Source organism: Suricata suricatta, chromosome 3, assembly GCF_006229205.1.
Source record: "Suricata suricatta isolate VVHF042 chromosome 3, meerkat_22Aug2017_6uvM2_HiC, whole genome shotgun sequence".
NCBI lineage: Eukaryota > Metazoa > Chordata > Mammalia > Carnivora > Herpestidae > Suricata > Suricata suricatta.
In genome coordinates, this window is record NC_043702.1 from 28,948,751 (window position 1) to 28,962,398 (window position 13,648).

At 48.1% G+C, this 13,648-nt stretch overlaps 1 protein-coding gene across 19 annotated transcripts in view; it reads right to left on the minus strand.

The window, feature by feature from the left end:
• Window positions 1-13,648, minus strand: part of NRP2 (neuropilin 2) — a 115,080-nt gene that overhangs the window by 61,368 nt on the left and 40,064 nt on the right. For all 19 annotated transcript variants that reach the window (XM_029933990.1, XM_029933989.1, XM_029933996.1 and 16 more), the window contains exons 4-7: window positions 13,352-13,582; window positions 11,824-11,979; window positions 9,984-10,153; window positions 7,987-8,142 (exon numbers count right to left, since the gene is read on the minus strand). In XM_029933990.1, the coding sequence (XP_029789850.1) occupies window positions 7,987-8,142; window positions 9,984-10,153; window positions 11,824-11,979; window positions 13,352-13,582 (713 nt within the window). The remainder of the gene's footprint in view (window positions 1-7,986; window positions 8,143-9,983; window positions 10,154-11,823; window positions 11,980-13,351; window positions 13,583-13,648) is intronic.

Below are 13,648 nucleotides of genomic sequence, written 5' to 3' on the forward strand. Positions count from 1 at the left end.
ACCCAGACAAAACACACAGATCATCAAAATGTGACGGTGACATGATAACACCTGTTTTAAAAGCTGGCCGTCACAGATGGTTTACATTTTTGTTAATTTTAAAAGAAAAAATGCTACTATGGTTGCTTTCCCACCCAAAAGAAAACCAGAACTGTGTTCAAGGTGTCCCTAGTTTTTTTAAGAGGTAAGGATAGCATTGATTGATGTAATTATTAACTTATATATATGAGCGTGTGTGCACGTTGAACAGATAGGTTTCTTCAAGTGCATCTCTGTAAACCAAGTTTAAAAAAGAATTCAGGGGACAAAGTGGTTTGGATAATCCGTTTGGTGCCTCACTGAATTCTGAACATAAGCCAACACTTTCCAATTGAATCTTGAGACCTTTGGTTTACTTTCAGTAAGAATCTGAAACCAGTAGCCCTTCAAAGATTTTCTGATTTGCGCCTCTGGGGGGAGGGGCACCTGCCAATTAACTTGGCTGCTGTCCAACATCCCAGTGTGGCTGCTTTCTACACCCCACCCAGGAAAAGAAAATCAACATGTTTTGACCATGCCTATGAGCTCCTAAGGCATGGACTACACTAGTACGTAAAATAAAAGAAAATAATATATGTGATCTAAAAAGAAACGTCTAGTCAAAAGGCACCACTGATGGTTTTGAGGTCATCTTTTCTCTAGTTTCACCCCATTTCTTGTTATAGCCACCTCTCCCTGCTGACTTGTCCTTAAGTCTTCTTTTAAGAGTATGTGGTGACTCCTCCAGAGCAGACAACAAGTGGAGTGCAGGCCAAGTGGAGGCCTCTCTGGGCAGGGGTGTTTCCTGCCAGACCCATATCTCTCTCTGACACACCACCTGTCTCTGCCATCAGCGCCCAGGGGCCCAGGACGGCGTGGCAATCCCACGCCATCACGGTCCATGAGCTCCTTGGCAGAGAGGTAGGATGCGGGCTCGCCGTGTTAGCCAGCTGTTTAGGCTTCCTCAAGCAGGCAGGCCTTCAGTCCACACATGCAGGCTCTCTTTACGTGCACCGTCTCCCGTCCAAGTAGGGCTTCGGGAATCAGTCTGCGCACGCCTGTCTCTTCGTTCCCCATGGTAGGACATACAGTTTATTGCTATTTTGCTGTAAATATCTGAATGTGGCCAGCTCCAGGGACTGCAAAGAAAGCAGGCAATTTTTCAAAGGCAACACGGTGCTGGAGCCCTGAGGAAGAAATTGTGCGGGAGACCTTCTTCCTTTTTTTTTTTTTTTTAATAAATATTTCTCTCTGCTAATAAATGTTTCATTGCCTCCAAAGTTCTCCTTTTCAATCCACTTGGCACGGACACTCAAGGAGGAGGAGAACAAAGCAGGCAGACAAGAGAGGTGGCAGGAACTGGGGAAACCGGAGGCACATTTTAGACATTTCTCTCCGAGACCACTGAGCGGACACATCCTTGCTGCAGAACCAAATGCCTGTCCTCTCTCCCATCCCCTTCCCTGGCATCATCTCTAAAACCAGCCACTGGGTCTACACATAAAAATAAATGGTTAATCAATGAACACCATCCTGTTTAATTAATTTGTTGCACCAGACAGGCGAGGGGTGGGGGGCAGGGTAGGGGCGCTGTTGTACTGGGGGAAATGATGTTAAGGTAATGGGCGCTTCCCCCCCTTTTTTGTAAATCATGGCCCTGACAGTTCTCTCTTAAAACTCCTCCTTAAAGACTATAAAAAAAATTTTTTTAAAGCTGCTTTCATTCTAGTGGATTTGGGAACTCAGCCAGACAGAGTCAGAAGGGATGCGTCTCATATATATGTGTATACATATACAGATATGAGAGAGAAGCAGGGGAGACTTTCAGGGAGGGGAAGGAGGGGGGCAGGGCGGAGAAAATTTCTTAACCACCAAATGCTCGTTTTTGACCACGATGCCCTCCTGTCTCCTGCTCCTTTACTCGGGGCTGTTTTTGTCATCAAGCAGTTCTGCTGATGCAAAGGGGGAGACAGAGGAGCAGGACCCTGTCACGGGGTGGCGGGTGGGGGAGGCCGGTTTCTTCTTGGGGGTGAGGGTGGAGGTGGGTGGGATGTGCACATCCCATCTGTGTGTGCCTTGTGGGTCCCCGTTAGATTTACTGCAGGATTGTGTTACCCCCATCGAGACGCTGAGCCCTGGAACGTAGCATCCTAACAGGATTAGGGTTTCGGGACCGGAGACAGGAAAGCACCAGGGAGAAAAGGAGGGGAAGGCAGCTCAGGGATTTGAGGCTAGAGGAGAGGATAGCATCAGAGCAACAGGAGGGAATGGCCAATGTCCTCCTGGAAATGTCAGGAGAGAAACACAGACATTCTCCCATTGCGCATTTTTTGAGATGGCACCTTTAACTTGCAGATGGGCAGAAGAGCGAGCAGAAGGGTATGGGGAGTCAGGGTCTGGAGCTTATCTGCCAAACTCATTCCTCTTCCAGTACGATCTGAGCACATCTTAGAGCAGGGAATGGTGATGGCAATGAACCTGACAAGCTTCCAGATGAGGTGTTCACTCAATGCTCAGCTACAGACGCTGGAGTTAGGGCAAAGAGAGTTTTCCCAGCCCAAGCAAAATGACTGCGTTCTTTTATAAGCCCTGCTCACTGGCTCTGTCCTCTTGGCCTCAGTGCACACCAGTGAGATGGAGAGCATTGGGAATTTGGCAGAGAGCAGTGTGAGCACCAGGAAGGCTGGCCTCTGCTCCCAGAGACAGTTCAACACCCATGGGAGTTGGGTGAAGCCAGCCACAGGAGCCTGATAGAGAAAAGGTTCCAAGCTTACGTATAATGACATTTTCCCTTGGGTTTCCTAAGTGGAGAGGCTAAAGGTCTGAGCTCAGCTCATGGCAAATGGATAAGGGACAAACTTAATTACCTAGGGCCCTGGATTCTTCTCAGTTATAATCAAGGGGAGCCAAGAAACTGGGGGACATGAATTTCAAAAGGGCATTGGCCCTCCTCGGAACACACATAACCCCAGCTCCACGAGGCAACTGCATGCATGACTTCTGAAGTCTGAGGCCCATTACCAGCTGACCACTTGAGTCATTATCGTCATCTTATACACAATAAACAAAACTGCAATGAAGAAGATGAGGGGAAACCTGTCATCCACCAGGAGGTAAAGAAAAAAGTATTTTTTGAAAACTGCATGTTATTCTTTGGAGGGGCAACTGCATCCCTCACAGAGGCGAAAAGCCGAGGAGGGTCCCGTTCATCTGGGGCAGCTCCCGGGCAGGGCCCATCAGAGGCAGCGAGAGGTCCAGATGACTTGTGAGGTCCCTTCCAGACCTACGACTTTAAGAGAGGCAGATATGTATCCCACGGGGCCTTGTTACTTTTTAAATTGATAACCTGCTTCTGCTCAAGAAGAGATTTGTGGGCCTAATACATTAATGCTATCTGCAGAGAGCCTTCTACCTATCCCAAGGTGCTCTGCCAACAGCAGCTGCAGCACCATTCCACTTGGGCAGACAGAAACACTGAGGCACGGAGCTATTTGGAGAAATTTCCAAGGTCACACAATGCATCATGTAAGGGGATCTGAAACAGATGCCATGTGGTTCTGTTTGCCGACAGATTTGGGGGGGTTTGGTTTTAGGACACTGCTCTCTCTCCTCCTAAGTCTCCGATTATTTCACAGACGGCTTTAAATTCTCAAGTGGCTTTCAAAATGATTTGTTTTAATCTAGAAAATAAACAGAGGACAAGAATTTCCGAAGTGAGGTGTTTATGTGTCTTGAAGGGATAGGGCCGAATCAAACGCAAAGCAACTTCGCTCAGCTCTCCATCCTCAGGATTCTACGACGTAGCCCATTCTGGATGTAACTCCAAGAGCCTGTCGCCCTGAGCCACACTGTCAGAGCACAGACTTGGATCTCCACAATCATGGAGGCTCTCCAGGAATACGCACACCTCTAGACCCTTAGACTGAACATCTAGAGAGCCGATTTCCCTCTGGATCCAGGATGGTGGCAAGGCCTAGATCAGATGGCTGGGAACACCTTCCTGGAGATCAAAGTCCCATGACCAGGTGCCTTTCATGGGGACTCCATGAAAGGAGTCCCTGGACCAAATTCCTCTAAGAGCATCCATTCCAGTCTTTGAAACAGTGTCACATTCTGAAGCGAATGAGGTGGTATCTGAAGGTTTTCTGGTCCCATTGGTGGCCATGAATTGCATGCATGTAATGAGCTTTGTGCATTTCTGCCACTCATTACAGGGTAACTCTGAAAACGCTTGGACCTCATCCCTGTCCCTCACCCTCCCATCCTCAATCTGGCCATCAGGATATACTTAGCGCCCCCACAGGCGCTCTCTTTGAGCCCAGATTTCTCCCAAGTGCATCAGAACGGCCAGCAGTGTTGTGACTACGAGCAAGGTAACCAGGGCTATGTGAGTAAGGAGATGCCCCTGCATACCAAGGAAGGGGGAAAGGAAGACAAGCGCTTTTGCTTAGGCATATAAGGGCACTGTCCTCTGTCCCCCTGTCCTGACACCAGTCTTGGGCTCACGCCCTCCAGTGTACACTCACAGAACCAGCAAGTCAGAGGTAAGTGGGGGCCTGGCCAAGGCCTCGTGCCTCCAGCTACTCCCATCTTTCTCCATGCCCCTCTCTTGGTCTGAGTGTCCATGATTGTGCCTATAATTACAGACACGTACACGAACCTTCTAATACTGTATTTACAACACCATGTCTATGTTTGGGGCGTTATTAATACAGCTGGCGAAACCAAAAGCAGTAGTTTTCTACTTGTGGTTTCTGAAGAAATATCTCTGAAGCAATTTGTATAATCTAAAGGAGCACATGGGCTGGATATGGGCTCCATCAGGCGGACAAGCTCTCTGCCTTGTGGTTATGCCATAAATATGCATAAGGAGGGCCCACCCTATAGGAAAATCATAGGTTCCATATTTATGGCATATGTAATTGGATAAGGATCTGGGGATGTGCTGTACATGTGGCCTGCATCAGTGGGCTGCGTTTTGCCAGGAGAATGCTTGCAAAAGCCCCAGCAATAGTGAAATGCCTCCCTCATAGGCAACCTCATCATGACCCACTGGATGGAAAGAGACAAAAAAGAGGCTGCTCACAGGCTACGGAAGCCCGGAAGGGGCTCCTCCGTCTTCCTCACTTCCTGGTCAAGAGAAGGAAGTCGTTCCCCCACAGGCCCACGCCTTGCCTCAGCCTGGCCTGGGTCCAGGTTGTAAGCAGTTTCCACAAGGAAACAGCACGGCCACCCCCACCACCCCCAGCACTCGTTAATCTTGTTTTTCTCCGATGTCCCCAATTCCCTGGTCTTTGGTACACTGCATTGGTGCTGACAGTGACCAGGGAATGGATATCGAGTTCCCACATTGTTGCCCCCAGTGTCACCACCCCTCCTCATACCCCGTGAACGGGCTGCATCTGCAGAGCCGCCCTCAGTACCGCGGAGCGAAGCAGGGGGCTGCCTTTGCCCCTGCTATGCTTTGCTCACAGGTCCTGCTATCTGAATTGTGCTTCAAACCCACCACCCAGGACCGGTTGGCCTGGCACAATGCCCACCATCCAGCAGCTACAAAGAGAAACTCGGTGCTAGCGGTCGGCATAGACGAAGCCTCTCCCCCCATGGCCCCCAACGCCCCTCCTCACCCACCTCTCCTTTATGGCATCGAATCAAACTGCAGCAGACTTGACAAATCTATTTGGCACGCTTCACTCAACTATTTCAACCCGAACAGCCCAGAGAGCTGCACTGATGCTCTGTGAACAGTGCGGAATCTGCACATTAAATACAGACATCTGGGAGATAGACCTGCTAATGACGGAGCAGCAGAGATCACCCCTGGAGGGGATGACGGGCAGGTCCCCCTCGTCACCCACCACACCCGCAGGGGGTGAGGGAGCGTGGGGCGGGGGTGACACCTAATTGACAGGCTTTCCCTTCTCCAGCCTCCTTCTAGGTAGCCAGAGAATGAATTATCTAATGGGGAGAGAAGGGGCTTTTCCTCCGCTCCAGCACTTTTATGTGGGCAGGACTGATTCACTAAAAAGCCAAACAACAACAACAAAATGAAAATGAAATTACCCCTTGGCTCCTGGGCAAAGAAATTTAGCCAAGGGCGAGAGGAGAAAGTGAGAGAGAGAAAGAGAGAGAGAGAATAATGCATCCAATATGAAAAAGTTGAGAATGAGTCCAAAGGAGCCCAGAAAGCTAAATTCAATTCTCAGGAATAGCTTCCCTGCAGAATGAATACCAGGGATGCAGCCAGGAGGACAGCGTTCTGTCAAAATGTGCAGCGCTAAGGTATTTCCAAAAGCAGATTTCCTACAAATAGTGTTTTAAATAGCATCCCGGTCCATCTGCGTGCTTTTAAAATCAGCTTATGCTACACTATCCCTCTGGCCAGCTCTGCTTAGTCACTGTGCCTGGACAGGGAGGCCGTCAGGTGAGACTCCTCCTTGTCCCCCAGGACCCACTCCGACTCAGCGCTGGCCCTCGCCTGCTGGCTCAGCTTCTAGGTTCTACCAGTTTCTTCCTGAACAGGGTGGTGGAGAGAGAAGGCAGGGAAAAGAGTAGGTTGGGGTGAGGACTCAGCCCATGCTCCCAGCATCCAATGCCAACTCCAGCTTGCCATTTCCAAGTGATATTTGCAAATGAAATAAACAAAGTCGATGAGAAACCAGACCTGGCTGAACCTGTCAAGGTGAGGAGGTCTTTCAATTAAATACCTCACTTTTTCTATTCGTGAAATGAAGAAAGTGTGTGTGTGTGTGTGTGTGTGTGTGTGTGTGTGTGTGAGAGAGAGAGAGAGAGAGAGACCTGGTAATATCTAGAAGCCATGATTTTCAGATGAATGGTGCCACGTTACTATGGCGATTTTAATAATAAAAAAAATCCACTGCTTTAAAAACCCACATTTCCTGAGCAAATCAGTGCCAACATTATAGTTCAGCATTTTCTCGGTTCAAGGTTTCCAGTCGCACTAGTGGGGTAAGCAGCCTTGGGGCAGCGGTAGAAGCCAAGGAGGCTGTGTTTGGAAACGCTCTTTGGCCTCTCTAGGTTTGGTCCCATGTGTCCCATTTTGATAATTCACAACTCGACAGGCAGGGGAACCGTAGCACTAAAGGGGAGGCTCTCTTTGCCTGTCCCCACTTCCATTCAGGGAAGGGCGGGCACTCTCCTCCCAGAGCTGGGAGCCAGCGCATGACAGCATTCTCCCCCTGCCCAGGCATGACCACCAGCCATTTCCAATAAGCCCCCACTACGCCGAGCGCACCTTATCACCAGTGTATCGCCAGAGCCGGCCGGGCCCGCTCACCGCCAGAACGCCATGTGTGGTAAGCAAGCCGGGCGCCAGACATTCATCCATGTGAACAACAAAAACCCCACATCACCCACACGGACACACCTTCGGGGGCCACAGACACTGAAGGCACCAGCTGAGAGGATTCAATGCCTCGCTGCCAAGCAATGATTGCCAGTTCAGATCCCATCCCTGACGAACTGAATTTCTCCTCATTATTTATTGTCCTCTTTCTTCTTCGGGACATTGTGATTCCCTCTCAGGATTTGTGCCCTTTCATTTCCAGACCTCGGTAACTCCTGAACTACAGTTTCATGTGGTTTTGTGATTGTTAACCCAGCATGTGGAAGGGACTCAGGCCATAAATGCTCCATGAATCCTGTATAAGGAGGCGCGGACTGAGAACACATTTTCTCCTTCATTTGCAGTCAGAGAGCTCTCTGCAAGCTCGCTCGCTCTCTCTCTGCTGTGCAACATGCAACAGCAGCCAGGCTGTCAGAGAAACTGTGTTTTCCAATCGCTTTAGCATAAGAAAGAATATTTTCAGGGCCACCGCCTCCCGTGCCTCCATCAATTATTTGAGCTTCATGGAACAAGGCCCCTTCCCCTCTTTGGGGACAACTCCTCTTGTCCCAAGCCTCCTGCACCACCCCGGCATGCCTTTGGGGTGGGGATATGGGTTTTACCTTGTGGTTTTTGCCGTGACGGTACACCATCCAGTCTTCACCATTAGTGCTGACTTCCAGCTTGTACGATTTGACATAGTAGCCATTCTGGGTTTCCCTGGAAATCGCTCCTTGTGTGGCAATGGCTGTAAGCATGGTTAGGAAGCGCAAGTCCACCTGAGGAAGGGCAGAGGAGGAGTAAGGCGGCCGTAGCTCCTGACAGGAAGGCAGCACCTTGCTTTTTCTTCAAAGGACACACATACCATACTCAGCTTACAAGTCGGGTCTGTGATTCACTCAGACTCAGTGTGAAGTGGATGGTTACACTCAACTTACTTGACACTTGATTGGACATCTTTGAAATTGTAACTTGATTATTTTTCTTTTTTTCTCTTCTTTGCAAATCGGAACAGACAGTATTCAGTTGATCTTAAAGGGATCCTTGAACACCTAGAACTGTGACCCCTTCTTACTCAACTATAGCCCATCTTGCATAGTAAAAGCAGATGCTATTTTAAAGGAACAATGGCTAAATCCACTTCACTCCACCCCAACCAGTCCAGTCCAGTCCAATCCAGTTCACTTAGGACACCCTAGTTGCAGCGTCTCAGCTCAGGGCTGTCTCGTGCGGTCCCCTCAGTCCCTCCCCTCAGCCCCTCCATCCATTGTGTATTTAGTCACTCAGGTCACTAAAGGGTCAAAGGGCATGCAAAGTCTGCCCGAGCAATTAGGCTTATGCACCAAGTCCTGACCTTTTGCTCGATGCGGAAGATGGCCACCCTTCTGAGGCACCTTTCTCTCCACCACACCAAACCCATTTGGAAATTGCTGGATGTCATTCCTTTGCTGGCCATAGTGTTTCTTACTGACACTTCCACGTGATCAACATTTAGCCAGAACTCACTGGTAAAATTTGACTCAGGAGGCATTATTGGCACTTACTGTGTGCTCGGCACAGTAAGCAGTTGGGAAGCGGTATACAGGGCTGTATATGCGTATGATAAACAGCTGGAGATCAATACGAGAAAGTTTATGATTGAGGACCAAAAATAAGGAGTAAAATCAATGGAACATTGATTATACAGGAGAGCATTCTGGAAGCTTTGCAGGATTAGAAGGCCTTTTGGAGTGCCAGAGGAGAGTTACAAAATGGCCTCAGGATTGTTAGAACCTGTGTGGATTCCCTGGAAGTTTCTAAGTGGTGCTTCTCCCTTTCCTGTGGTCTGTTCTGCAACATCCTTCTCAGAACGGGGGTCCTTATGTCACATCAGAACTAGGACAGGCTTGTCAGTGGGTCACAAGGCTGTCTGGTGTGTGTCACAAAAGCAGTCATCGTTCTAGCATGGACCCAGAAGCTGTTCTTCCCCGGGGGATGGGAACTGGACCAGCCTATAGTTTTAGAAGAAATTATTTGACATAAATTGCAAGTCTTATTCAGAAGGAAGGCAAACAATAGTCTGAAAAGACACTGCAGAGCATCTGGGCAACGAGAGCTTCGTTCCCGGTAGTGACATTTTCCCATGTGTTCTTCTGATAGCTATGTGCAAAACCTTCCTGGCAGGGCTCCCTCCAAATAGCAAAGATCATGAGAAGCTGCCATAACCAGTTAGCGACTCAAGTCTGCCCTTCGGAAGATGCCCTCCCCCTACCCACTCTCGGATGCCTCCCGGTGCCAAGGATGGGGACAATCTGGAACTGTTTATAGAATGTTCCCTGGATTATCTCTACTGAGAGGCAAATAGCACCCAGGCCAAACAACTTCTCCAAGGCCTGCTAATTGTCACAAGGGCAACGGCCTTGTCCATCTTACGTGTCATTTTATCCCAGTAATTAGCACAATGCTGGGCTAAGTCTATTCGTGCCTGGCCCATATGCTTTTGGATGGATGGATGAATGGGGTTCTTGCGGGTGCCATGTTTATTTTCTTTGTGTCCTCTGTCTGTGCCAGCCGAGGAGCCACCTCCCTTGTCCCCATGATACGTGCACTCTGCACACCCTGTGGTATCTGAGTTAAGTACCTGGAGATATTCCTTGCTGGAGTCCAAGTTGGGTGTCCAGCCATTGTCATCACCATGGAGACGGCTTTGCTGAGCTGTCCACCTTCCATCAGAGTAGGTAGAGGAGGCGGTGATCTGTTCGTTAGCAATCCGGCCAGATTCCATTCCCAGAGGCACATTACACTGGAAGTCTGGGGAGGAAAGATGGTCAAGGGCAGAGTTACGTCTCTCAACCTTGAACCCCGGACCCTCAAAATGTCACTCCCTTGTAGGAGCAAGTCCTTGCAGGAACTCCCTCACATTCAAGACCTCATTATACACTCACATTTTAAACCACAACCCTGCCAAGTCACAGAGGCTGACAACCACTCTGGGTCTGAAAGACACTAAATTGGACCTAAAAGAAGTCAGACAGTGGGTAAATAAGAATCATCATACAAATTAAAAATACAATCTAAAGCACAAGAACTGTTGATGCTGTAGGCTACGGATGCTCAGACGCCAGATGCACAGTTACTGAAATACAGGTAAACGTGTGATAGACTCGTGGCAATCTGGGTGGGCTGATACCTTGTGGGAAGCTTGCTTTATTCATAAACACCCAGGAGGCACTTTTGCTTCTTTCCTTCACTCAACTGTCTCGAGTTCTGGCACAGAAGACAGACATTACAAAGCAGTAAATACCTGTCTTTGAGACACCTCTCTGTGAGCATATGGTGTCACTCCATTCCCCTGAGCCACTTGCTTGGGCAAACGGACCTAGAAGTCACTTACTCTGGCCATGCACCATTAGCTCAATAGCTGTCCTTCCCATGGATACCACAGGCACTGGTCAATATTTGTGTGTGCATGTGTCTGAGAAAGACCAGCAATTTTTTTAGGTATCAAATCCATTCTCTAGCTCTGTGACTGAAGCGGCCAATTGCAGAACTCGGTGCAATTTGCAGTACTGTTTTCCTGTCACTCAATCTTCATGGGCTCTTTGAAGAAGCACAAAAGCAAAACCCAGAACAAAACCCATCACCCTTAAGCAGGCCTGGCTGCCCTGCGCGGAGGGGTATGCATGCGGTAAGCTGTCTACAACCACGGCATGATATCCCCAGCTCCAAGCGGCCTGAAAGTATGTCTTCGGTACTTAAAGTTATCATTTGGTTTCTAAGTGGAAATGGCAGCGCATGTAAAGCACGTGCTAGAGGAGCTGATCCGAAGTGGTGGGAGTTCAGAGTCAATGGGAATGGAGGCAGGAGATCACGGCCTGGCTGGGCCGTTCCAGGGTAGCTGGGGCCACAGCCACACTTGATGCTTTGCACAGCACGTGGCACATGGTAGAAGCTTGGGAGCTGGTATATTGGAAGCAGGAAGTGAAAGTGCAAGCACGTACCAGTCTAGTGAGAGAAGCTCTACCCAGGGCCAGAGATGTTTAAAGTAAAATATACATATTTATATAAGAGAGGTTTAAAAATTGCTCAGTTTTCTGACAATGGCCACTGAGGCTTAGAGAGGTAGAAAAATAGCTGCAGACTCAAAAAATGTTAGCACAGGGTGGGGGATTCTAGATAAAATCCTAACTAGCCTTCCTTTCATTCAATGATGGTTCTGAGACTTCCTCTGGGAATAATGAACTCTTGGTACACATACTTATTTACTTACTTTTTAAAGAAATGAGTACCCAGTTGACGTCTGTTCTGTTTTCATTAATCTCAACCTAGCAATTAGAGTCCCCATTCCCTGACCTCAGATGCTACTATAAATTCTGGAGGATTTCCCTCTCCTTTTTTTCCAGAGGCCAGCCTTTCCTCAGTATACATTCTCACAGCCCCAGTGGAAGGACAGGACAGAGGTTCCCAACTGGCCAACTCACTGTCTGCTGGCTCTTGATGGACCAGGTAGTAGCGTGCAGAGAAGCCATCCTTGGCCACCGCCATGTCCGTGTGAAAGGTCAGAGAGAGGATTCCCGTCGACGAACGGAGTTCAGAGGGTGTTTTGGTCCCACAGTACTTGCCAATCAGGGGGCCAACTGGACATGCAAACAAAGACAAGTCAGTACAAAAGGAAAGGTCAAATTCCATTTTCAATCCATTTACCCTTGCCACAACCACAAGTCACTCCATAGAGCATTCTTTGGGTATGCCTTGGCATAAAAGAATGACTAAGAATACGTCTTAAGAACAATGTGTTTTTCCTGGACATTAAAAAGTACAGTTGACCATTGAACCACTTAAAGTGTGTGGATCCACTTATACATGGATTTTTTTGGATGAATGTGGTACAGTACTGTAAATGCATTTTCATTTCCTTATGACTTTCTTAATAACATTTTTCTTTCTCTAGCTTCCTTTATTGTACGAATGCTGTATACACTACATGTAATATACAAAATGTGTATTAATTGACTGTTTATGTTATTGGTAAAGCTTCCAGTCAATAGTAGGCTATTGGTAGTTAAGTTTTGGGGGCGTCAGAGTCATACGTGGATTTTCAACTGCATAGGCAGTCCAAGTATTGTTCAAGGGTCAACTGTACTTTCCCTGACCTAGCCTCATTCTGTTCTCTCACTCTGTTCAGGGATAGGCCAGAAAGCTATCATTCTAATGCCCATTCTACAGAAGAATAAATTGAGGTTCAGAGAGGTCACATGACTTCCATGTTCATACGGCTAGGAAATAACAGAGCTAGGACTCAAACTCAAGTTTTCTGACTAAGTCCTATGCTTTTCTCAGGAAATGAAGTCACCAAGTCTCCCTTATGGTGTGAAACATTAATATTGACTATAAAAATGAACAATTGAGTTCTTCTGCTACTGACTCTACTCAATGCCTGGGTTGGTCTCCAGCTGAGAAGCACCGGTTCCTCTGGGTCTTGGGCGATGCACCCTTTTGATATCTGTGACTGTATCAATAACAGTAAAATCATCATAATAATAACGGTGATGAAAACAGCTTGTTTCTACAAATACGATACAGAGTTTCAGTGACCTGCCCAGGGTTGTAGAGCTGCTCAGAGCAGAGCCAGGATTCAAACCTAGTCAGTCTGGCTCTAGTATCCTAATTGGGCATGGAGGGTTGTCACTGAGTCATTCTGTGTGGACATCCTGACAACTCGGGGCAGAAAAGAGCATTACTGATAGGTTTCCTCATCCTCCTTCTAGTATCGACTCAGTCCCCCTCCTATCCTTCTCCAAAGAAATATCTCCAAGAAAGGAAGCTGCCTTCCTGCAATTTCTCTGAAATCATCCTTGGTGAAGAAGAAGCGAAAGCCATTATGGGTTATACACAAACCCTGAGGAGCTTTGAAGTCTTTGTTCTCTCTCTTTTTTTATTGTTACTAAAGCAATTCACAGGCAAAGACGAAGCTCCTGAGAAGTGGCTCGTGACAGCCAGAGCACTTACCATGCGGAATGCCATCCCAGATGTCCAGCCAGTCATATTTGCAGTCTCCTTCGCCCACCTGCAAAGGGTCGTGCTCCAGGTCAAAGGTTAGAAACTGCAGAATGATCTCCATCTTGGGTTTGGCCAGGATGGTGAAGGTACAGTCCAAGTTGTGTGGGTACTTCTCGGGAAACCCAGGGGATTCAATGGTCCCATTGGGGCTTGTGAAGTTCTTTGAACAGTCTTCAGAGCCTGTATGTCAAAGAGAACTGTAGCATTAAGAAAGGAGAAGAAAATGCCTTTCTCTCCTGCCTCTGT